Raw genomic sequence first — 25,560 nt, 5'->3', positions numbered from 1 at the left:
TTGGCATGACACAGGACTGATGGTAGCACTCACCTTTTCTTCCCTGGACAAGCCTTTTTCCAGATGCCCCAAACAATCGGAAAGGGGCTTCATCGGAGAATATGACTTTGCCTCAGTGCTCAGCAGTCCATTCACTATACTTTCTGCAGAAGATCAATCTGCCCCTGATGTTTTTTTTTGGAGAGAAGTGGCTTCTTTGCTGCCCTTCTTGACACCAGGCCATCTTCCAAAAGTCTTCACCTCACTCTGCGTGCAGATGCGCTCACACCTGCCTGCTGCCATTCCTGAGCAAGCTCTGCACTGGTGGCACTCCGATCCCGCAGCTGAATCCTCTTTAGGAGACGATCCTGTCGCTTGCTGGACTTTCTTGGACGCCCTGAAGCCTTCTTTACAATAATTGAACCTCTTTCCCTTGAAGTTCTTGATGATCCTATAAATTGTTGATTTAGGTGCAATCTTAGTAGCCACAATATCCTTGCCTGTGAAGCCATTTTTATGCAACACTATGATGGCTGCACGCGTTTCTTTGCAGGTCACCATGGTTAACAATGGAAAAACAATGATTTCAAGCATCACCCTCCTTTTAACATGTCAATTCTAAGGAACTCCCGCACACTATCTTAACTTGCAAAATAAATTTTAATCGCACAAGGTTTCGGTCACACGACCTTCATCAGGAGTATACAAATGTTCAAATTCATCTCTTAAGATAAACACATGACCAATTAACAGAGCTCCATCTGCAAATAATTAAGCTCATTGGGAATAGAGAATTAGCACCACATCATAAACGGTTACAAATTATTATGGTTACAACAATCAGTCAAGAGCCCCCTATAGGTTAACAAAATCATCCAAAAAACACATAATCAACACATTGTCATCAAACAGCATCAAATTGTAATTCTAAACAGTTACAACAATCAGTCAGGCTCCATAGTCACTCAAACTCATCGTGAATACATAGTAGAAACAACACCTCATTCAAAACAATTGCATGACTATAACATTACATTAAATAATGCTTCATCGTTCATGATGCGCCTGAGATGCGCGTCTCACGCAGGCAGTCTGCAAGCTCTAACCTGTTAAAATGGGAGCCGAATTAAAAATGGATACGCCACGCAGCTGAGACGCTTGCGCCACGCATCCAATGTGTCACCGGCCTTAGAATCAGCTGCAGGGCGGGATTTGCGCTGAACGTGGAGACTTCCGCCACTTAATATGTTCGTTTGGAAACACGAAAATGTACTTATGTTCCGCGCACAAAATATTGCATTCCGTCATTCGGTACACACGTGCACCGTACCGAGAGCCCTGTACCGAAACGGTCCGGTACGAATACAAGTACGTTACACCCCCAATATATATATATATATATATATATATATATATATATATATATATATATATATATATATAATATATTAGGAGACAAGATTATAATGGCATAACTACTTTTACAGAATTAATTTAATTACTGAATTTCACTGGAGAGATTTTATTTGTTATATAAATAAATCTGAATTGGGAATAGCGAACATGCAATAAGGGATGCTCTTGATATGCATTGTGACATACAGTAGCTCTTGCATATTATCTTTTTTGTTCATTGTCTGTCTTTTCGAAGCTTAAAGGGATAGTTCACCCAAATAGCAAAATGATGTCATTAATAACTTACCCTCATGTTGTTCCAAACCCGTAAGACCTCAGTTTATCTTTGGGACACAGTTTAAGATATTTTAGATTTAGTCCGAGAGCTCTCAGTCCCTCCATTGAAACGGTGTGTACGGTATACTGTCCATGTCCAGAAAGGTAAGAAAAACATCATCAAAGTAGTCCATGTGACATCAGAGGGTCAGTTAGAATTTTTTGAAGCATTGAAAATACATTTTGGTTAGTGTTGTCAAAAGACCCGGTACTTCGGTACCAAGTCGGTACTAAAAATTTTTAAATGTGACGGTACCAGGTTTCTTTAAGTACCGGTAGTACCGAGGACCCGTTCAAACCCGGTTCAGCGCTATGATTTCTGCGAAGCAGAAAACGAGGACGGAATCTCAAAATCCAGTCATGAAAATGAAACTTACATTTTAATATGGACAGTCATGGAATTTGTCAAAGTTAGCATAAATTAATCAAATCAAATCTCCATATGGACCGGTATCTGTAAATGTTAAGCCGCAAAAGTTGTTAGAAATATGAATCCGTGTTCTGCGCGTCTCTGTGTGAATGAATGAATGGCAGAGACGTGCGGGTTTGTTTACTACATAGACTGAAGCGCGTGACGCTTGCATTAATTTCAGCATCTGAGCATCTTGAGTTCTCTCTCCATCAAGCGATCTGAACTTTTCAGTTCATCTCAATGGACGCACAGCGCACCTATATTTGATGCTCTAAACTATTTGTGAAGGCGCACGACTCACCGTCGCTTTACTGATAGCGCTGTTTCTCACACATGCAAAGAGAGAGATATCCAAAGTCTTACCACGCTGAATCGACACGCTATATGTAAACTATTCTTTGTTGTCTTCTCCGGTCAAAATAATGGAGTTCATTTAGAATTATTCATATTCATTTTCATACAAGCAGAAGACATACCGGTTTCTTCGGTAGTGGGCGGAGCTAATGCGCAAATGGCAATTTCATTGGCTGGCGCTGATCTAGTACCGCCCCTGTTTTGATTTCAGCAAATCAGTTTGACCGAACGCAGACAACGTGATTAATATTCATGAACCCAGCAGCTCATCAATTCATAGTGCATTGTATATACATTAGTATGATAGTACAATTAGTAGTAGTATTATCTTATAATAATAATTAATATGATCTATTACTATTTTCTTTTTACAGAAACCCTCAATGACCAAAAATATCTTCACCACCAGTCTTAAGTTCAGTTAAAATGACAAATATGCATTCATTAGGCCTAAAAGTAAATTTTTGCATAAAGGCATTGTGCTAGGAATATTACTATTATTTAGTAAAATGTATATGATACTGCTACTACTGTTGAAAAAAATTATAAAACTTTATTTTTTAAAGAAATAAATCCCAATATTTCTTCCATGTTTTAATTTTAATAGCAAATCCCCTTTATTTACCAAAAATAAAATGTTTTTAAATTTCATAAATTAAAAGACAAATTAAATTTGGGTGAAACTTGTTTAATGTTTTTCATAATTATCTAACTTGTAGAAAAACTTTAAACACAATTGGAAATAAGTATAAAGAATGGCATTGGTTTTATTTTTAGTGCTAAAAAGTTTTTTTTTTTTTTAAGTAGCATATTTTTGTGTTTTGCTTTGGTACCGAAATTGGTACAGAGAACCGTGGATTTTCACTGGTATCGGTACCGAATACTGAAATTTTGGTACCGTGACAACACTAATTTTGGTCAAAAATAGTAAAAACTACTACTTTATTCATCATTGTCTTCTCTTCCGTGTCTGTTGTGAGAGAGAGTTCAAAACAAAGCAGTTTGTGATATCCGGTTCGCGAACGAATCATTCGATGTAACCGGATCTTTTTGAACCAGTTCACCAAATCGAACTGAATCGTTTTAAACGGTTCGCGTCTCCAATAAGCATTAATCCACAAATGACTTAAGCTGTTAACTTTTTTAATGTGGCTGACACTCCCTCAGAGTTAAAACAAACCAAACCCAGGAGTAATACATGTACTCAAACAGTACACTGACTGAACTGCTGTGAAGAGAGAACTGAAGATGAACACAGAGTTTTCAATGCAGTCCTGTGGACCTGGTCAGTATGCGTCTCATTCATAACTGCGTTTTCTTATGGTTAGATATATAGGTATAGGTATATACTGTAGGTATATTAGAAAACGACTAAGGTATGGCATTGGGCCATAAATGTATTAATATATTAACTTATTTTTACTATATTTCTAATCAATAAATACAGGCCTTGGTGAGCATAAGATATTTTTTTTCTCAATTAAAAAAAAAAACTGACCCCAAATTATATTATATTATATTATATTATATTATATTATATTATATTATATTATATTATATTATATTATATTATATTATATTATATTATATTATATTATATTATATTATATTATATTATATTATATTATATTATACTACTGACTTTATAAAACATTTATATAAATGTGTTTCTCACATTGAGAATTTAGTTTGTAGTGAGGTGAAGGGTAAGTTTGTAACTCGATGTGTGTGCTGGTTGTTTAGTATTCAGGACTCTTAAAGTGTCTCAAAGGACACGGTGAAGTTTGTCGATCAGAGGAGGTGATGCTGACATCTTCATCAGCTCTTCTCTCAGTACGAGAGGTTGAGCACACACATCCGTATCACACCATCATCTCCTTCACATTGACCCTGCCTAATCAATTCACACACACTCTTGCTTTAACCGTTCACATCTTGTTCAATAACAGTTCTACGCCAGACGGATCGATGGATCTCCACCAATACAAACACTCACACACGCCCCATGTCTTCATGTGTCCCCAGTGAGTTGGATGACTGCCGTGTATTGCGTCAGTACTGTTGTGATTCCTGTGGTGTGAGATGCAGGGAGGAGGTCGTGACACACTCCTGTGGCACACTGTCAGATCCGTCAGTGCTCTCTGGATCTTGTGTGTGTGTGGGGTGTGGGGTGGGTGTCCAAAAAAGTTATCGCTCATAAATGCAGACAAAGGAGCTGCTGATGGTTAATGTTAATTAATACATTTATTAACCTCCTACTAACCTCAGTGCATGATTAACACGACCTCCCCGCTCTGAATGTGCTCATGGCAGGATTTGTAATGCAATGGTGCAGTTCTTCCGTTTTTTTGTCCATTTCTCGTCTAATACGTCATCTAGTTTATTTGATGTCCTATGTCTAGTTTTTCAATAATATCTTAATGAGTTAGTTAACTAGTACACACTATATACACACTATTTTCTGTGAATGTAGCTCATCGCTGTGCTCGGATTCCCGGGGAAGGCTGGGAAAGTGTGATAATTGGCCATAGTTTATCAATGATTACAGACTGATGAATGGCATGAGAGGGACTCCATTTGTTTAGGTCTTGTTTTGCTTTATCTCACTGCCGTCTCCCCCTCCCCCCTCTCCTCTCCATCACACCTCGTCTGAAGGCTGGAGTCAATGTGCTCCTGCAGGATGTGAACGGGAACATTCCACTCGACTACACCACAGAGGGGACGGAAAGCAGCTACATCCTCATCAGGCACCTGGAGGAGAATGGTAGGGTCCTTCATTCATTTGGTTCCTTAATTTTATTAATTTTTATTAATATTAATTTTATTAGTAATTTTATTATATTATTATAATTGTACCATTGGTAACTTGCAGTTTGTGTGTGTATGTGTGTGTGTGTGTGTGTGTAGATATATATATATATATATATATATATATATATATATATATATATATATATATATATATACTGTCACTTTTGATCAATTTAATGCATCCTTGCTTAAAAGTATTAATTTCAATCGATCAATCTGACCGACCCTAGTACTGTATTTTCAGATTTACTTTTTTATTCTTATATTTATTCTCTTTGTTTCAGTTTCAAATTGCATACACTTTTCCAGATAATCAAAAAATGTAAAATAAAAAGTTAAAATAATTATACTAAATATATTAAACACTTCAGTAGATGCTAGGATACTTTTGCTCTGTGTCGACTGAAACTGCAGCAGTACTTTTTCATCTTGTGGTATAGATTTTTGTGTGACACCATGTTCCCCGTTGCTCACAGGTGTAAATAACCACAAAGATATATTTCTACGGACATTAACTGTATAGTCAAACCGTTCAACTGTATTGTTAAGTCATCTATTCTGTCAGCTCACATGCTGGATGTAGTAAGAGTCACTTTAGCCTGCTAATCAGTCCAGAGAAAACGTCTAAGGTTACGTATGTAACCCTGGTTCATCGAAGGAACGAGACGCTGCGTCGAGAATGAATGGGGAATGCGTCCAGCGTGACGTTTTTGAATAACGTGTATAATCAGTCCAATGGAAGGGCATGACGTCATAGGTGGGTGACGTCAGAGACCAGGAAGCATAAAAGCATGAGTGGCGAAGCTGGTAATCAGCCTCAAAGGATGAACCAAGCGCCGGCCAGAGATGCCGGAAGTGTGGCACTGCGACGCAGCGTCTCGTTCCTTCGAGGAACCAGGAACTGACTGGCCACCGAGAGGGGCGCGGTAGGCCACCATGGCCGCCACGTAGACCTTCAGGGTGGAGTGGGTCAACCCTGCGGAGAGCCTGCAGGAACTCCAGCACTGTACCATCCGGGCAGTTAACTGGGTCGAGCTGGCGGTCTCCGCACCAAGAAGTGAAAAGCTTCCATTTACAGTTTCCTCATTGAGGGAGCTCTGGATTGGAGAACGGTCTTACAACCTCGGTTGAGAGACCGGAAGCTAAGAGTTTTGCCTCCTCAGAGACCACACCTACAGCCTCTAAGCTCCATGTGGGGGCGCACCCTCCGCCTGCGAGAGGAGATCTCTCCTGACGGGAACCTCCCATGGAGTGCCGTCAAAAAGAGAAATCAGGCCCAGGAACCATGCCCGGCCCGTCCAGAACGGGGCTACTAACAGCAGCCGGACTCCGTCCCGGCGCACTCTCTCCAGAACTCCCGAGAGCAGAGCAATCGGGGGAAAAATGTACAGATGAAGCCTCGGCCATGTCTGTACCATGAGTCAGAGGAAGCCAGAGGGGACAGTCTGACCAACTTCTCCAACTCTGCTTCATCACCTCAGTGTGAAGCCGCCATTCCCCAGGCCTCGGTCCCTGTCTCAACAGGATGTCTGCTCCCATATTAAGATGCCCAGGAATGTGAACTGCTCTGAGCGAGAGGAATTCTTCTTGGGCCCACACAGGGATCTGGTATGCTAGTTGTATAAATGGCGTGAGTGCAGACCTCCTTGGTGGTTGATGTAAGAGACCACCGCTGTGTTGTTGGTGCGCACCAACACATGGTGACCTCTTAGGTCTGGGAGAAAATAATGAAGTGCACGAAGCACGGCCAGCATCTCCAGGCAGTTGATGTGCCATGTCAGATGGCGACCACTCCACAGACCGCGGGAAGGGTGGCCACTCATGACCGCACCCCAGCCGGTGAGGGACGCGTCCGTCGCTAGCATCACACGGCGACAAGGAGCTCCCAGCACCGGGCCCTGAGACAAGAACCAAGGCTTCCTCCACATATCCAAGGCATGTAGGCAGCGCTGTGTGACCTTTAGCATGCGAAGTGGGTTTCCCCTCAGGGAGAACCCCTTGGTCTTGAGCCACCACTGTAGGGGTCTCATGTACAGCAGGCCAATAGTATTCACGTTGGACGCAGCTGCCATCAGACCCAGCAATCTCCGTGACTGCTTGACAGTGATTGACCGGCCTTCTCTCACTCTCATGACTGCAGTGAGGATTGACTCGATCCGAGCAGGTGACATACGTGCCTGCATCATGGCCGAATCCCAAACCAGATAAGTGGTTCTCTGAACTGGAGAAAGCACACTTTTCTTGGCGTTAAGTCTTAACCCCATCTCTTTCATGTGAGCGAGAACGACACCTCGGTGCCGAACCATCAGCTGCTCAGATTGAGCTGATATCAACCAATCGTCAATGTGGTTGAGTCGTGAAAGTGTGGGGTGAAAGTGCAAGGCCAGTGGAAGATCCGTATTGGTAGGCTTTTGCCCCCAATAACAAACCTCAGGAAAGCGAATCCCGCGAGCACAACCACCGCTCCGCCTCGTCGAAAGTGGGGCTGGTACCGCGAGAAACGCCAGTGAAAGCTCTCTCCTCAAAGGGAGCGTTCTGAGAGTGAAGAAAAAGCTCGCATCGCAGCCGTCAACTCCCTGCGTGTGTCCCTACCTTTTTTTTTTTTTTGCAGGGAAAACACACAGCCTGAACGCTGCCTGCTCTCGCCCAAAACTTCTCTTCATTGAAGATTTGACAATGGAGTTTATCAGTGGACAAACAACACTAAATAAGACTCACAAACAGATAGCGACTGACACAAACAAAGAGCGCTTGCTGAGCAAGACTCTGACTATCTTAGCATGGCCTACTTCACATCATCTGCTACTGCTGATCTGATGCTTTGTCTAGTAGACAGTTGACACAGAATGAGGACACAGAGAGAGATCCCATCTGATCCCATACACAGACAAATAAAAGCTCTGTCATATTACTTCTGTCCTGAATTCCTGGGTGTCCATCATTTGCGTGTCAGTTCTGTACCTGTCTGTGCATTTGTTAGGAGTGGACATGAGCTCTATGCACCAGATGAAGACCCAGCGCTCATCCACCATGTTGTCTGACGTGAAGCAGCTGGTTAGCGCCGGGGGCAGCGTCAATCAACAGAATGATGACGGGGTCACTCTGGTGAGAAAATACATGAATCTCAAAATGTGTAACTGTTCTGACAGTCTGTGTAATGTGTACAGATGCTGATTTGAATCGGAAGGCTTTTGGCCAAATGAAACATCACATGTGAAGTGTTTGTCTGTGTTTGCAGCTACACATTGCCAGTGCCAGTGGTTATAAGGAGGTGGTGTCTGTGCTGCTGGAGAATAGGGCAGACGTCCATGTATCTGACAACAACTACTGGACACCCTTACATCTGGCTGCCAAATATGGGCAGGTACATACCATTACATGGCAATACATATCATTTCCTGATGGACACTGACTTTTGATATCACATACAAATATGAACTGAACCAGTGCTTTGCAACTGTAGGCACATGACTGATGGATTAATACATGCGTTTGTTTTCTTCAGGTATTTTAGGAATGTATTTACATGCCAAACCCCTTTCTGTGATAATTAAATTTGATCTGTTGTTGTTTTTTTGTTTTTTGCACTGCAAATTAATATAATGTATTTGCATGCCAGACTGTCTTTGGCAGTAATTGTTCCTTTTATTAAATATAAACCTAAAATACATGCATATTACATTTGATTTGTAGTGCTATACAAATTAATAAACACATCTATAAGTAAACTTAAAAAATAAAATAAAAAAACAACCTGCTAAGCTGCATCTTGCAGCAATTCTGTCCTTAAAGATATACATATATATTGCATTGATTGTATTGACATTTATTATATTACATTTAATTATTTATTGTTTGTTTGTTTTGTTTATTTATATTGCACTTGTTGCCCTGGACATAACAAATGTTCTGGTGAATTTGAATTTGCATGAGTGTAATGTGCTATATTTCCTGTGCTTTTGTGTTTAGCTTTTTTATCAGATTGCCGTTCACGGTCAGTGGAATGTATTGATATCAGAGTTATCGTAGACCAAATACAGTTCATTAATTCACCCTCCCTTCCTGTTTCTGATTAATGAGACTTCAGGATTGCATTGATCTTACCAGTCCTCTGCCAGATGCACTCGAGCTCTGAGGACCATATGAAGTACTAATTTGTTTTATATGAGTTGTATAACAGCACTTGTGCTGGGGGAGATTGATTTCTAGAGAGGGTGAACCTGCTGACATGATCAAATATTTGATAATGTTTCAGGATGCTGATGAAGAGAATGTTCCTTCTTTCTTCTTCTTTGTTCTTTTTGTCCCTCAGGATACTCTTGCCTGCAATACATAGACACCATTCTGTTTTTCTATTTCCTTTTGTGAGGATAAGGTTTTTAGATAGCATTTTTAAAGCCCAGTACAATGTAAAAGATTAATCTAGATTAAAATGGCTCATTTGAATTCTGCCGAAGGCATTCAGAATATGTGTGCTACCCAAATAAAATAATGCCTAAAGTAACGTTAAGTCTTTGAGAACGTGTTTCTCAAGCCAGGTGGTCATTAGACCAGGGGCTCATCTCCTGTTTCCAAAATGCATCACAAACTGCTTGAGAAAGCTGTAAACTAATTCCACATTGCACAAGGTACAAACAACCTTACGCCTGTTTCACACATAATCCGTCTGCAGTGCGTATGCGTTTTTTTTTACGCACCCATGTTAACGGATTCCAGCGTTCACGTGGTTGCGGTCCGTCAGTGCGTTCCAGGAGCGGTGCGTCTGTAGCAGTGCAGCAATCGTTTACGTACCGAGTAGCAGACTGCAAACGCGTCCTGTGTGAAAGCACAATGAGTCCGTGCTGCTTCAGCACCACATACGTAACGCTCACGGACTGCGTACGCACTGCAGACGGAGTATGTGTGAAACAGGCGTGCGTCTTGTCAAGGTTTCCATTGGGAAGCTTCTTTAATAAAAAATTTAAATTCCTTGAAGCAAACCCGGCGGCATCTTAGCTGCATCCATGTTAGCATGTCACGTTTGATGTGGTAATTTCACAGTAGGCATACACACAGGTTCAAAGACTAGTTCTCGCCCCCTACAGATTCGGCTAGGTATACATCCGCACTAAACTATCAAGGTGAAAGTCATCAGAGCTCGCGAAGTATAGACCAAGCTCCCAACCCAACTTTGAGAATAGATTAACGGCGATAACGGCCCACCACTAATATATATATAAGATGCATATAAATCGTTGCCGTTTCCAGTTTAAATGAAAACTTGAGGCAGTAAAACTCCTACGGCTTTTATTTATTTCCACAGAAAGTATGATCTAAAGGGCTAGAGTTTTGTTAAAGAAACCCTAATTTCACACAATTCATTGCACCATATTGTATTATGGCTTCAAAACTATTTTACGTGCTGCAACATTTGAAAATCAGTACTTAATACCTACGTAGAAGGAAGTTAAAATAGTATCATTGCTTCAGCGAATGCATTTTTATATAATTTTTGCATTCATTAACACTATCGGGTAATTTTAGGATTGGGTTTGGTGTAGGGGGTATTTCCAACACAATTGAACATGAACGTTTGGTGACACTCACCGGACATTTGGAATCTGAACAACCACAATATGTACAGTACCTGAAGCAATGCAGCAGTACGTGCCTGTATCAATGTAATAAAAACATGTCAGGGTCACTGAATGATTGCTTGAGCGCCACTCAATGTACGTTTCACTTTGAAACTGCAGTGAAACATGCAGTAAGGTACATAATATCAGTGTTGCAGATATTTCAACACAAGTTTATTTCCAATGTATGTTATGTATTTTTTTTTAATCAAATATACATTAAAATGTGTCATACACACACATACTCACAAATACTCACAATTGCAGTTTCACTTCAGTTTGAGCAGCATCATACACCGTTAGCTAGAAACACTGTTATCTGTACATGCAGTAAACAGTGGAGAGCATTGTAAACAGGGTGGGAATACAGTATTACACCCACCATCAATCAAATGCACTTTTTTTTTCCACAGTGGTGAGTAAATATATAATATTTACCAGTCACTGTGGTGGGCAACTTTGTACACAAAAGCCTTGATTGTTAAAAGCTAGTGTGAGACAGTGACACACTCTTGTTGAAGTAACACCTTTGAGTATATTATGAGAAACTGGCAAAATAAAAGCTGGCAAAGCATGTGTCTGATTGACTGTTTGTCTTGATCTTCAAGCTTTTTTGCATTCTGCCTTTTCTGCCACAATTTTGCTTGCACGTTTTCGAAGCATGTCAGAGGTTTTAAGACTATTTTTTCCCCCCTGACGTGCACTTGAGCCTTGAAGAGGTTCACAAAAGCTGCACATTATGAACTTAAGCAACCAAGGTTTGCTTCTTGACATTTTGCTTTTATATTATATTCCTTTTTTATAGATGAATAAATGAATGAATCAATCAATCATTGAATCAGTTAGTTAAAATGAAAGCTATTAAGAATCCAGTAGTCTTTGCTATAATTTATGATACGTTATAAGTTATAAACTACTCAAACTACTTCAAAACTATGAATAGTTCACTTACAGTTTGTAAGCTGAAATACATATTCAATATTAAACAAATCACACACTTCAGCTTAAACTTTGTAATTTCTTCCATTTCTAATGAAGTCAGCCATCTGGCAAGTTGTTCTGTTGTATTTACTCCCTAAAGATGTTTTTGAGTTTATTTTGGACGCGCACAGACACACATGCATACAGAATACATCAAAACCATGCCTTCACGTCATGCATGTTATACACACACAGTCACCCACACTTCTACAGCACGACTCCAGTGTGTTTGAGTCTGACGTACTGTGATATAGTGCCCATCTGTGTGTTCGTAAAAGCAAACATAGGCACAGCAACAGCATTAAATGGATAAGTATACAAATGTAGATAAATATGGCTGTATATCTGTGTGCAAGCTGCAGCTTATGAACACAGTGCTGAGGGTGGGAATGTGAGGTGTTTGGCACTGGAGGCAGGAGCAGAACTGATCAGCTGATGTTGTAGATTTAGACTCAGAGCTGATGGATGCAGACATCTTTAAGATGTGACCTAAAATTTCCTTTTTTTTTATTCTCTTTGAGTTCCTCTCAAGTCATGGAGTTGTGTGTGTGTGTGTGTGTGTGTGTGTGTGTGTGTGTGTGTGTGTGTGTGTGTGTGTGTGTGTGTGTGTGTGTTTGTGTCCCTACAGACCCACATTGTGAACCAGCTGTTGAAGCACAAAGCAGATCCTACTCTTCTGAACTGCAACCAGGACAAGCCCTCAGGTACAAACACACACAACATTTAAGTGACTGATGTTGATATCTAGAAGGAGCTGGCCATGTTTCACCACAGAGTGTAAAGAAAAAAAATATATTTTTAGGGGGAAAAAAATGGTGCGTTATTTTATTTGCTGCAGCTCATAGCTTTATGTATTCTGTGTGTCTTTGTGCAATATAAAACTAAACATACACTAGCATGCCAAAGCAGCATCATCTCCCTGACTGAAGCTACAGTCCAAAAATACACTCTCACTTGAAGAGTTGATACTTGACAACATGTCATCAATCATCACACGTCATGGAGGAAGGGTTAGTAGTTGTATTTTATACTGGTTTGTGCAGAATGGGAAAAAGAAGCCAAAATATATACGTATATATATTAAGGAGGACATTTATATATTTCAGTCTTTCTAACCCTAAAGGATTTAAATGGTAAGTGTATCTGGTGTAACTAAAGATTATATTTTAACAGTTATATTGTGGCATCACTGTCACTATCTCTTAGAATATAGCTGAAACCAAACTTGTCAGGCATGTGTTACACTTTTGTGCTCCGGCATTTAAGTGTGTTAGACTGTAATTCCTCTCTAGAGCTTTCTGTTGGGTGTGAAATGTTTCATAGCTGAGCAGATTCATTCAGTTCTCTGTTTGTCTGTTCACATCTGCGCTGATGTCTGTGGAACTGCTTCCACTAGCCTGTGGCTCTGGATGGTTAAAGGTTCCATGACATGGATTATTTCCTTTTCTTTAAATGCTTTTTAATGTTTCCTTAGTTGTAGTTATATTGTTAGTATGATTTTTACATTTAAAATTTGAAATAAAAAGCATTTTTATATCCTGATATTAGCCCTCTGGCTTGAATGCTCTGTTTGAAGGGGCGTGTCTGCTGTGAGGCTCCCAGTAATGACAACTGTTGTGATTGGCTGACATCTTTGCATTTGAAATGCGTATTACATGTGGAACCCCTCTCAAATATATAAAATATATATATATATTTACTATTACAGCTGTCAAATTATTTTTTCGATCTTTTCCCATCACATGAAAGGCTGCAGTGATGAGCATGGAGTAGACAGAGTCTGTTGATCGCGTGAATGCAGTGATCTCGTCATTATTGCAACACGTTTTCTCTCACAAAATGCTTTCACCACAACTAACAGCAAACACCTGAATACAGTAAGAGCTTTGTTGTGCAGCATAACAGCATCATTCATTGTAACGGCAGTTTAGGCAAGAGGGCAGATATACTCGCGATGTGCGAGAGCTCTGAAAAAAAGGGAGCGTTCTTTGATCGCTCTCTGTAGTTAAATCACAATTTAAATAACAGATTTGTTTCATGCTACTAAGAGAAACAACGTGAAGTTGATCGTTTAGTCACTGGCTTGATTCACTGATGCATAAACAGTATTAAACGATTTAGAAAGAAAGTCTGTGTGAACTTGAATAATTAGCTACACATCAGAAATCTCTGATCACAGATCAGGCATTGATGATCACTGTTACTCACTGTTTGTGCTGGCAAAATTATATTTATGCATTTAGCAGACGCTTTTATCCAAAGCGACTTACAGAATCCTGCTGTCGAATCCATATCATAATAGTCTGTTTGTAACGCCTTTGCTGACATTGCGACTGAATTATATGTAAATATTTGGGCGGGCAAAGCAGAGAAAGGGGAGGTAACAATTCTCCTTACAACGTCACAAAGAGGAGATTCAAGATCAGCCTGTTTGAGCTTCCATTTTCTCAAAGGCAGAGAAAGATAGCAAAATCTTGATTTACACCGATTAAAATTTCTAGAAACTTGGGGACCATATACAGGCTAGGGGAACTCATATTAATGTTAAAAAACCTCAGAAAGTGAAATTTTCATGTCATAGGACCTTTAATGTAACAACTATTGTCACAGCTAATTGAAGCCAAGAGATTTAAAGGGAAATATAGTGAGAAACAAGATTTTGCTCTTTAAAAAAAAAAATAATAATAAATAAATTAAATAGGAAAGATAGGAAATTAATTGGATATGCTGTGACTACGTTCATATCCATTTAAAATCTCTCATACAATTCATTTATGGAAACTGACCTGCAAAAAACAAAAACGTTACAGAGAAACAATTTGTTGTTTTTGTGTCTGTCACCACCATGTGGAATACGTTTTGATATGTAGAAATGTACTCATTCCACACTCCACATAGTTGGAGTATATATATATATAGATATATATAAATAGTGTAAATAATATATATAGTGTTTCTGTAGCTCAATTGGTAGAGCACTGCGCTGTCAAGCGCAAGATTGGGGGTTTCGAATCCCCGGGAACACATGATAGGTAAAAATTGATAGCCTGAATACACTGTAAGTCGCTTTGGCTAAAAGCGTCTGCTAAATGCATAAATATAATTTTGCTCCAAGTATCTTAAGAATGACCTGGGATGAAGCGCAGAGCCAAATTAAATGCTTTCTTCTCACTTTAAGTTTCTTTAGAAAGCAGGGTATATATCTGACATCCAGAGAGAATTTGTGTGATTAGAGGATCACTCTCTTTCCTGCAGTAAGAAAGACAAAAGGCTGGTTCCTTACAGTTCCTATCATGGGGGACTGGTTATCTGGCTCCCCGTCCCCTAATCAGAGCACAGATGGATCAATCTGCAGCAGGGCTCAATGCCCATCTCAGTATGTCCACATCCATGTGAGGAACACCAGGGGCTGACCTACAGAGGGATGAGGGAGTAAATCGATTGGGCCCCAGGGAAATCATGGCTCAAAATGATATTATAAATGTGTCTTTAGTCACTAGTAATATTTGGCAGTGATACTCCCTTTTGACTTCCAGTAAGAAGATTTCGATATTGACCCACTGTGACTTTTGTTTTTACAGATATGGCTGCTACTGAGCAGATTGCAGAGATGCTGATGAGAGCAGAGGAATTCTGGGTACAGAGACAGACAGACCCCTCTGCTCCACCTCCACAATCAGAAGAGCACTGCACAGATGCCATCCAGGACAGCAGCCTGCCTATAAAGAAATTGTATGTACAGGTTACAGACACACAGTTTATGATTCAGAGAATGTGTTGCCAATCCATGGACTTGAACACTCTAGATTTTAGAGAGTTCAGTTCTTGGCAGGAAGTGATTAGCAAATTTAGACTGACATTCAGGCTAAAATGACCTTCCTATGCTAGTAGGTATATAGTAAAATTATATATTTATATCAGGATTTGAAATGAGCAGGGGCTTGAGGTAAAAATACCACCAAAGTGACTAAAAATGTCCCAAAATTCAACATAATGCCCCAGTATGAATACATATAATGTACATTTATAACATGTTATAAACATTCAATATTAGTAAACATTATTATTCAATATAAAGTTTTTTTTTCTTATCACCCTTAAATATCAGCACCGTCAGCACAAGTTCTATTAATAAAATGTTAATAAGCCACAGCAGAACATTGTGCATCTTCAAGAAACACTATGGTGTTTGTTACTGAATGAATACGCATTTTTGAACAAATCAGTTGAGCAAATGATTCAGTGACCCATTTATCAAGTCAGTCACTTGCTTTGCTTCTGAATGAATCCGCTAATATGAATGAATCGAATATGAATCGTTTGAATGAATGATCCAATGATGGTGTTTTTATTTTCATATATAAAGTAGCATTTAATTTTCTAATCATTTAATATTTATATATATATTTATCATTTTAAAGCTTTCTTATAATATTATTTAGGCAAATGTAATAACGGCGTTAATGCATTTATGCCACCTCTGAGCTGCATTAAACAGTCTGTGTGAATGCACCTCAATGCCACTTCAGATGCAGATTCTGTGTCACCATGACAGTGCAAAGATGGATTTTGATTTCTTTCTTTTTTATTTTCTTCCTTCAGGGCTACTATGGCTCTTCCAATCTCTAGAAGGGACAGTTTGTTGGAGAAGGAGGCCATGTTCAGGGACTCAGGAGGAGCTCTGACACAGCAGCCTTCACTTGATAACGGGCTGGATGGATCGTATCCCAGTGCTGCAGGAAAACTGGAGCAGGTCAGAAGAGACTTGGGAAAATTCCTTTAAAGAATGTATAAAAAAAGTCTATAGTGTATATATTTTGGTCATTCATCTGAAACAAAGCATTACAGAGCATGCAAGCTCAGTTCCAAAGTGACATGCTTAATGTACAGTACACCATTTAAGGCATCATAGGTAGGATTTTAGGTTGCATGCTACCCTGAAAGTCTAGGTTATATTATATAGTTTAAATATGCACAAGAATCTATAAACTGAACCAATACATTCACTAGCACAAAGCAATTGCGTTCTATACTGATCTTGCAGGTTCAGAGTGATTTGGCTTGTTCCCAACAGGTAACAGGGAGAAACGAGTAACATCTAATACACTTAAATCTCGTTTCACCACAGTGGGTTTGGGATTAATGCATTTGAGAAAGTCCTGGCCTGCTATTGGAGAGCAGCAAGTAGAATCAGTCATTGTTTGGAAGTAGAGAGCCTCAGTAATCTATCCCACTGCACACTCTGACCCCACTCACCCTGAGAGTGACCCCTGACCTCTGAAGAAAATCAGTTCTCTTTCTCTCAGGCCTGCAGTGCTGTATAGTTAAGTGTATGTGTGTTTTTTTTTAATTTTGTGTCCATTTTAAACAACATTTACAATGCATTTACACTTCTATTGAAAGGTTTGGGGTCAGTATAATTTTAATTTTTTATACTGAATACTTGCTAAATTTTATTTAGCAAGGGTGCACTAAATTGAACAGAAGTGATAGTAAAGACCTTTAAAATGTTACACAGTTGATAGTAGGGATGTCCAGATCCGATCACGTGATCGGAAATCGGGCCCGATCGCGTGGTTTCAGACTCGATCGGAATCGGACGTTACCTCCCGATCAGGACTCGGATATATATATATATTCTCATTAATTTTTAACACATCTTTTGATATGCGGTGGCACAGAGTTAGACGCTTTTGACCTCACACAGAAACAGCGACGCGTGCGGCATGACATCACTGTTATCAAGAGCTGGTGTGAATAAATATAGATTCAAACTCAAAGAGACATGATAGTTTGCGCATGACCTGATATTTCACTCGGACTCAGGATACAGCGAGATGAACATCACAGAGCGCTAAACTTTCATGCAGTGTGCGTTTCATTCATACTTGAAGCCGGAGCGCACTCTCGCGCTGATATCAGGATATTCCTAATATGGACAAAAGCGTCCAGCTATGCTGTGGTGCGCACAGGAAAACAGAAACTTATGCAAACACGAAGACGTTAATATACGATCACGACAATAAATTGTTCTTCAAGTCATCTTCAGCAGGTGATAAATAAAGTATGAACAATGCAGTGCTGATTGACATAGTATTTATTACAGTATAGAAACTATTCTGCATTATTATGTGATAAACAGTGTTTGTAGTATATAAACAAATCATTATTATTTGTTATTGTCCAGCATTTATAGATATCTAAGCCAATTAAAAGCTAGAAATTAGAGAAAAATTAAAGTTACCTATACTACCAGTCAGAAGTTTTTGAACAGTAAGCTTGTTAAGGTTTTTTTTTTTTTTAAGAAGTCCCTGCTATTCACCAAGCCTGCATTTATTTGATCCAAAGTACAGCAAAACAGTAAGATTTTGAAATATTTTTACTAGCCTATTTAAAATAGCTGTTTTAAATTTGAATATATTTCAAAATGAAATTTTTTGAAGATCCTGGATCTGTTTTTTCACTCTTCTTTATTCTTTTTTTATGTATTATAGAAGTATCGGATCGGGACTCTGTATCGGCAGATACTCAAAATCAAATGACTCGGACTCGGACTCGAGGACAAACAAACCTGATCGGGACATCCCTAGTTGATAGTAAATCGGCATATTATAAAACCAGAGTTGTTTTTTTTTTTTAAGAAATCCTAATAGTTTATGGCCTAAGAATGAATATTTCAGATTTCATAGTAAGTAGGGGTGCTCCCTAGGAGGAGAATTCCCTCCATTTTCAAAAAAAAAATTCAGGCCCTGAATGAATGTCTGTAAAAATCCTGGTTGGAAGCATCACTGTACATAATTCTACATTATAAAAAGAAGGCTTCAAAAAGATTAGTATTGCTAATCGTATCGGCAGATACTGCTTCCTGTGATCGACGATCGGTGACCGGCTCCAAAATTCCTGATCGGAGCATCCTTAATCATAAGGAATGTTTTTGTGTTTCAGGTGAAACTAATGCCTCCTGCTCCTAATGATGACCTTGCATCCCTCAGTGAGCTCACAGACAGCAGCCTGCTCTACGAGATGCAGAAGCGGTTTGCTAATGACCAGATATATGTACGTAAATACACAAACACATACACAGTCATTGGGCTATAATGAAGCATGCAGTTGGTTAGTCAGAATTATGTGTTAATAAAGCCTCAAGTCGAGAATAAACACACAGTTAGAACCCTAGCCCTCAGTCTAGCCTTTCATTCTCTGTCTTAACTCAGTCTGAAGGAGCTGATGTCCAGATTCTGGCCTCTATCATACACTCTGTGGTCTTTCACCAAGCCATCCGGTCCAGTGTGCCTTACACGCACACACACACACACACACACACACACTGCTGGATCTCTTATCGTGAGATCTTGGAGAGTGGCCAAGACCTCTGATTGTAGCGTGGCCAGGGACTGGTGTTTGGATGGCAGCCCTCTAGATCTCACAGTATTTAGGCCAAAGACTTGAGCCAGCCCTGGGGAGATGAAAAGACATTCTTACATTGACTCGCTGTTAACGGCTGCTGCTACTATTACCACAATGGCTGTTCCTAATATAAATCTTGGCTACTGACATTTATTGTAAGTTTTGATGCTACTATAATCCTACAGCTGCACTTACTCAATTATTCTTGATTCTATCTCTGCCACCTTGGATACTGTCAATGCCATTACTGCTATTCATATTAAAAGGCCATATTCTACATTATTTTAGCATTTCAGTATTATTAAAAGTCTATGTACAGTACAATTGTAGCTAAGGTTTCTCGCTCCAAACACTGGTGGTTAAGTGTTATATTAAAAGTGTTATATTAAAATGTTCTACTTTCTTCTGACTCTCAGAATTGAACAGTCTATTTTTGCTGCTGACTTTTGTAAATAATATCAGTTAATGATTGGCTTACATTTTAATACAAGTGACTAACAATGGCTTGCCTGACTAACAATCTGTTGATTTGAATTGACTTATAACTCTCAACTATTTATTTGCTTCATCATTCAAACTTTCACAAAAGTATTTTGTAGGTTATATTACAGTTTGTTTCTACATGACTATTTCCACTTCAGGTGTGGGTGTATCATCAAAAATGTGTGAATATTTTATTTTTTAATTTTTTTACCACTGTTAACTATACTTACCATTTTTTTTACCATACTTAAAGTGTGTGTGTGTATATATACAGTACAGTACATATATATATACAGTACAGACCAAAAGTTTGGGCACACCTTCTCATTCAAAGAGTTTTTTTTTTATTTTCATGACTATGAAAATTGTAGATTCACACTGAAGGCATCAAAACTATGAATTAACACATGTGGAATTATATACATAACAAAAAAGTGTGAAAAAAGTCATATTCTAGGTTCTTCAAAGTAGCCACCTTTTGCTTAGATTACTGCTTTGCACACTCTTGGCATTCTCTTGATGAGCTTCAAGAGGTAGTCACCTGAAATGGTCTTCCAACAGTCTTGAAGGAGTTCCCCGAGAGATGCTTAGCACTTGTTGGCCCTTTTGCCTTCTGTCTGCGGTCCAGCTCACCCCTAAACCATCTCGATTGGGTTCAGGTCCGGTGACTGTGGAGGCCAGGTCATCTGACGCAGCACCCCATCACTCTCCTTCTTGGTCAAATAGCCCTTGATGCCTTCAGTGTGACTCTACAATTTTCATAGTCATGAAAATAAAGAAAACTCTTTGAATGAGAAGGTGTGTCCAAACATTTGGTCTGTACTGTATATATATATATATATACATATGTATATATATACACACACACAGACACTTTTTTTTTTTTTTTTAAGAATGCCCTTAAGTGCAAACTGAATGTTTTGGACACTTAATTTCATTTTAATTGCAATTAAATTAATGTATTATATTTTTTATTTAATTTAATTTAAATCCTTTTGGACCCACTTTAGTAGGGCTTCATGTAATTTCATAATTCTATAGTCATTTAAAACTGGTCAACGTGTACTGCTGTATGTACTGACAAGCATTTATAATTAATTAAAATGGTGTCAGGTATTTAAATATTTGCAGATTTGCAATTAAATCGTTCATTTAGAATATTTAAATTACATTACTTTAAATGCAGTATTGAATGACACTTAACTTATAATAATAATCGAGTACTTTACATGAGCTTCAGTATAGTATGTTACACTGAATGCTTTTATTTCAAAAGAGCAATTTTTAGGGTGGGCAGTTCGGAAAAGCATCCACTCTTGCATGTTTATTCTGTTATTCTGTCCTAAAGGAGAGTTGTCTGTTCTTGTGAATCAATTAAGAGTTTGATTATAAGAATAAATCCATTTCTATATTTATCTCCCTCCCCACCGTGGATCGCTTGAGCAGGCCTGCGGTCTATGGCTGCTCACAGGCAGTGATGCCTCGCTGTCGACTACACACTGTGCTCGTTCATGACCGGTGCCAAATCTATGCTTTATGGCCACTGCTATTCCCACACTTTACAATGGGCCATAATGAAGTCTCCCTACTGAGGCCGATATGGAGGGAGAGAGCAGAGATTGGGGCTTTTGTGTTACACTGTAATGGGGTCTAATGATATCTGTCATTAAGGCAATGATGGATAGAGATGGTGATGGTTACTGATCGTTTCACGAGAGATGGAAAGAGTGAGAGATGCCAGACATGCACTTTATAAGAGGGGATTGATCCATGTTTCCTTCAGCAGATGTAAGGGAAACAGGTCAATTTAGCTCAAAGGGAATCATTTAAGATTTTAAAGGGAATTTGAACAGAATCACTGTTTCACAGCTGATCACTGAGACGCCCTGCGATTCACTGAACGAGCCGTTTAACATCAAATCTGCGCTGGATATTAATATCCAAAGTATAGTGAAAACACTATCAATTAGCACAGTAACAAGATCGGCAGTTTAAGACATTAACTTGTAAGCACAAAACACAAGATACTTCTCTTTTCAATATGAATAAGGCTTTATTAGATAAATCTAACACATATAAACTAATCTAACACATAAACGCACACATTCACACAAGTTGCAGGAAGATCGAAAGTTAGGGAAAGATGAGTTTAAGAGAATGGAAATGTGGACTCCCAAGTTTACAGCAATACGTGAAATTGCAGAGACATGAACAGCCATCAATCACTTAATTAACCCTCACACTGAGTTCCTCAATGAGGTTAAAATTATATTAGATACACCAGTAAAGGTCACAGTCTGGAGGTAGTACTTGCGTCTCATGTGTAAAGTTGTCGTTGAAGGGGGGTTTTCCAATGTCGCTGATTGGCTTGAAGTTCAGTAGTCGCTGAAGTGACGTCTTGGGAAGCCCGTGGTTGGCCGTTGGCTGAAGACGCGTAGTTGTGTGGCTGGTTGAAGTTGAACGGGCAGTCGAGGTCAGACGTCGGAGACTCGATGTTACAAAACTTAACTCCGAACACAAAACTCTCAAACGGGAAAGAAAAGAAGTAAAGTTTGGCGAGACTAGGTGGTGTTTCTTCTCATCGTGGCTAAGTAGCAGCAGGCGTGCAGGCCGAAGCACGCTGGAACCGCGCTCAAAGAACATCGATTACTAAAAGCATGGCTAAAAGCTAAAGCTAGGAAGCAAAGCTACAAGCTAAAAGCATACTAAAAGCTGGCATGACTGATAGCACAAGCTTACAAGCTAAAAGCTAAAAGCATAAAAGCAGGCATGACTAATAGCAGAAGCATAGCTAAAACTAAAAGCAAGATTTTATGGTGTCCTAAGTATTTAAACTGGCCTGTTGGCCAAACCTCAAATGTTGTCTTTACCAATCAGATATTGTCTTGGCTCGGGGGTATCATAAATCATGTTATCTTATCAAGCATGTGGTCCGAATTTTCCCACTCTTGAAGGGTATAATTTTGGACATGATTCCTATAACAAGAATATGATACATTTGACAAATAACTGATGGTCATGACTGTTTCAAGCTAACAGATTAAAAAACGTACACACTAAACATGAATATGTATCCTTAAGCTATCCAATAGTTATATAGTTAAAAAACATACACAATAAGTGATTAAACATGATAGTCAAATGTGTGGGTTACACATAAATGAATATGGAGTGAAGTGATGGACTGATATATTAATTTATAAGTCTTTTTGAGTTCATTGTGGTCCATATATATGTAGAAAAGACAGTTTTCTGTGCCATTCTCTGGGGGAAGTCAATCCAAAGGATCTTGTGTAGTACTCTCCTGGGTTTACATGTGATGTCCGACGTTGCATCTCAATTACTTGCCCCAAATTTGACAATCTCTTCTCCAAATTGAAATTGTCAATAATTGTTCTAATGGTGTTAATGTCGAAAGCTGTTCTGTGAAAGAGTTTGTCGGTATGTTAACTTGTTAATGACTTGTGGCACTAGAACTGATTTATGACCTCCTGTTGCCTTCCTGAGGAATTTGGCTCATGTTTCAACCACAGTCCTGATCGACTATTTTATTTGTCTGATTCAGGTCAGATCTGCTACACAGATGAGAAGTCCAGTCTGATGATATTTATTTTTTTGTATAGATATTTTCTAATATGATCTAGTACCTCTTAAGAGTGCTCTCTGATCTCTGATCAGACTGAAAGTTGTGTCATAGTAAATGGGTAAAACGTTCTCTGAGAAAGTCCAAGTATGCCTGTATGTCCATATTCATCAGATGTGCTGTGAAAGATTTGTGAGACTGACACTAAAAGGTTAGTGACCTTCAGGCTGTGATTGAGAACACACTAGTATAACACAACAGCAACCTAGTCCTCGAATCCCAGAAGGCATTTCTGTCATCTCCGTGATAACAGGATTTGTAATAGAGTAATCTGACCTGGAGCAAGAAATAAAGCTGGTGCAGCTGACCCTCTTGAGAGATAAATTAGCAGTTGGCCTGTACTGATACCCTACGGACTCATGAGAGCCCATTTTACCATTCGAGTACGAGATCAGTAAGAAATCTTACCAACCTCAGATTTTTGAATGATAGTGTAACTCGAAATAAATTTGCAGCTGAAACAAATATACTTGTGGATATCTAGATTACTAAGTGCATCAAACTAAACTCTTTGTGTTTTCTTTATCTCTTTATTATCTTTCAAAGATTTGATGCCATTAATCTTACAAGTTCAGGATAAACAGTGATTTGTTCATCCTGAAAAGCTGTCACTTTATCAACCTGATAAACTCAACAGTTTGAAGTAGAAAGGTGTGTCCTTCAGTCCCAGAAGTTGAGTTGCCCTAACCAAACAGAATTAACTTATTCATCTCAAACCGTTTTTGTCATTAGACTGTGGGCATGTTGAGGCTAAAACTAGAAAAAAGTTAACCATGTGTACTTTTTTCCCCTTTGTCTTTTCAGACCTACATTGGACACATTCTTCTCCTTTTTAACCCTTACAAGGACCTGCCCATCTACTCTAATCTCGTAAGTGCAGAGACATGCATTCAGTGTTGTTTTTATGTCAAATAAATGTTAAATTTTTCAGCAGTATGATTTAGTGTTCATCTCTAACTAGAGAACATTTTAAGCTGTTCTCTGGTTCGCATTCTGTAAGCACAGCGCAGCACTTTCAATTCAAACAGGACTTGATCTTTTCATAAATTATGCATGGACTTCCTGACAGTGATCGCATATTCAACAAACAGCGCTCACTTCCTGTGTCCTCTTCATCTACCTATAAGATCCCCACTCCTCCTTCCTCTATTTATTTCTGTATCTTCCTTCGAGTTGTTAGAGGTTCTCAAGTTAAGCGTCCGTCCAGCCCGCCTGCCGTTTCCTCTGATACAGCTGGCTGTCCACAGAAAGGCAGAGTTGATGAGAGAACACACAGCATGTGCCACCCGCCGCTAAGAAATATAAAAGATGTCAAGATGACCATCTGCCTGCCGTAACGCTTTACTGGCACATGAAGGGGAGGACAGGAGTGGATGAAATGCACACACACTTTATAAATGATATGCAGTGGGTCCATTGGGGCATCTGTCCCATGTCGTTCCCTGCATCAGAGACTCATTTCAGGCATGATTTCTCCAGATTGGGGCTCAGAGTCAGTATGACGCATTGAGAGTGAAGGACATATGCACCGCCATCTGTGATGGCCTCAGACCCCCATCATGCTCATGTTACATCACCTGACCCCCTTTATCATAAACTTTAATCCAGGTCTGTATATCAGTCTCTGTCCTTCAGTACACAGCCTCCATCTTGTCCCTCCAAACTGTCCAGTTTTGTCAAGTCATAGCGACTGGAGGCTAAATTCCACAATAAAAGTGAAAGATGAAAAACAATCTAACCACAGTAAAGATCTGTTTGTGTGTGTTTTTTTGTTTTTTTTAGTTATGTTTTTTTTAGCTTTTGTTTTGTGTATGTGTGTTGTGGTCTTTTATTTTAATGTTTTGTTTCTTTAAAAATTTGTTTTATTTATTTATTTTATGTATTTATTTTGTTTGGCTTGCGTTTTGTTTTGTTTTGTTTGAATTTGTTGTTTCAATTATTAGTAGTAGTAGTATTATTTTTAATCTGTGTTTTTGCTTTTTGTTTGCTTTTTGTTTGATTTTTTTGTTTTTATTTAAAAAAAACATTTTTTTTAATTATTATTTTTTTATCTGTGTTTTTACTTTTGTTTGCTTTGGTTTTCTATGTGTGTGTATAAATGTGTTTTTGTGTTTGATTCTGTTAAATGTTTGTTTTGTTTTTGG

At 39.0% G+C, this 25,560-nt stretch overlaps 1 protein-coding gene across 3 annotated transcripts in view; it reads left to right on the top strand.

Moving 5' to 3' along the window:
- The window catches only part of LOC132152747 (unconventional myosin-XVI-like), a 217,292-nt gene that overhangs the window by 108,513 nt on the left and 83,219 nt on the right, over positions 1-25,560 (top strand). For all 3 annotated transcript variants that reach the window (XM_059561610.1, XM_059561609.1, XM_059561611.1), the window contains exons 5-12: positions 5,132-5,240; positions 8,268-8,392; positions 8,526-8,651; positions 12,512-12,587; positions 15,465-15,615; positions 16,486-16,636; positions 18,829-18,939; positions 24,221-24,286. In XM_059561610.1, coding sequence (XP_059417593.1) covers positions 5,132-5,240; positions 8,268-8,392; positions 8,526-8,651; positions 12,512-12,587; positions 15,465-15,615; positions 16,486-16,636; positions 18,829-18,939; positions 24,221-24,286 — 915 coding nt within the window. The remainder of the gene's footprint in view (positions 1-5,131; positions 5,241-8,267; positions 8,393-8,525; positions 8,652-12,511; positions 12,588-15,464; positions 15,616-16,485; positions 16,637-18,828; positions 18,940-24,220; positions 24,287-25,560) is intronic.

Source organism: Carassius carassius, chromosome 11 (assembly GCF_963082965.1).
Source record: "Carassius carassius chromosome 11, fCarCar2.1, whole genome shotgun sequence".
NCBI lineage: Eukaryota > Metazoa > Chordata > Actinopteri > Cypriniformes > Cyprinidae > Carassius > Carassius carassius.
Note: the sequence above shows the minus strand (reverse complement) of the source record. Positions and strands in the feature narration are given on the sequence as shown.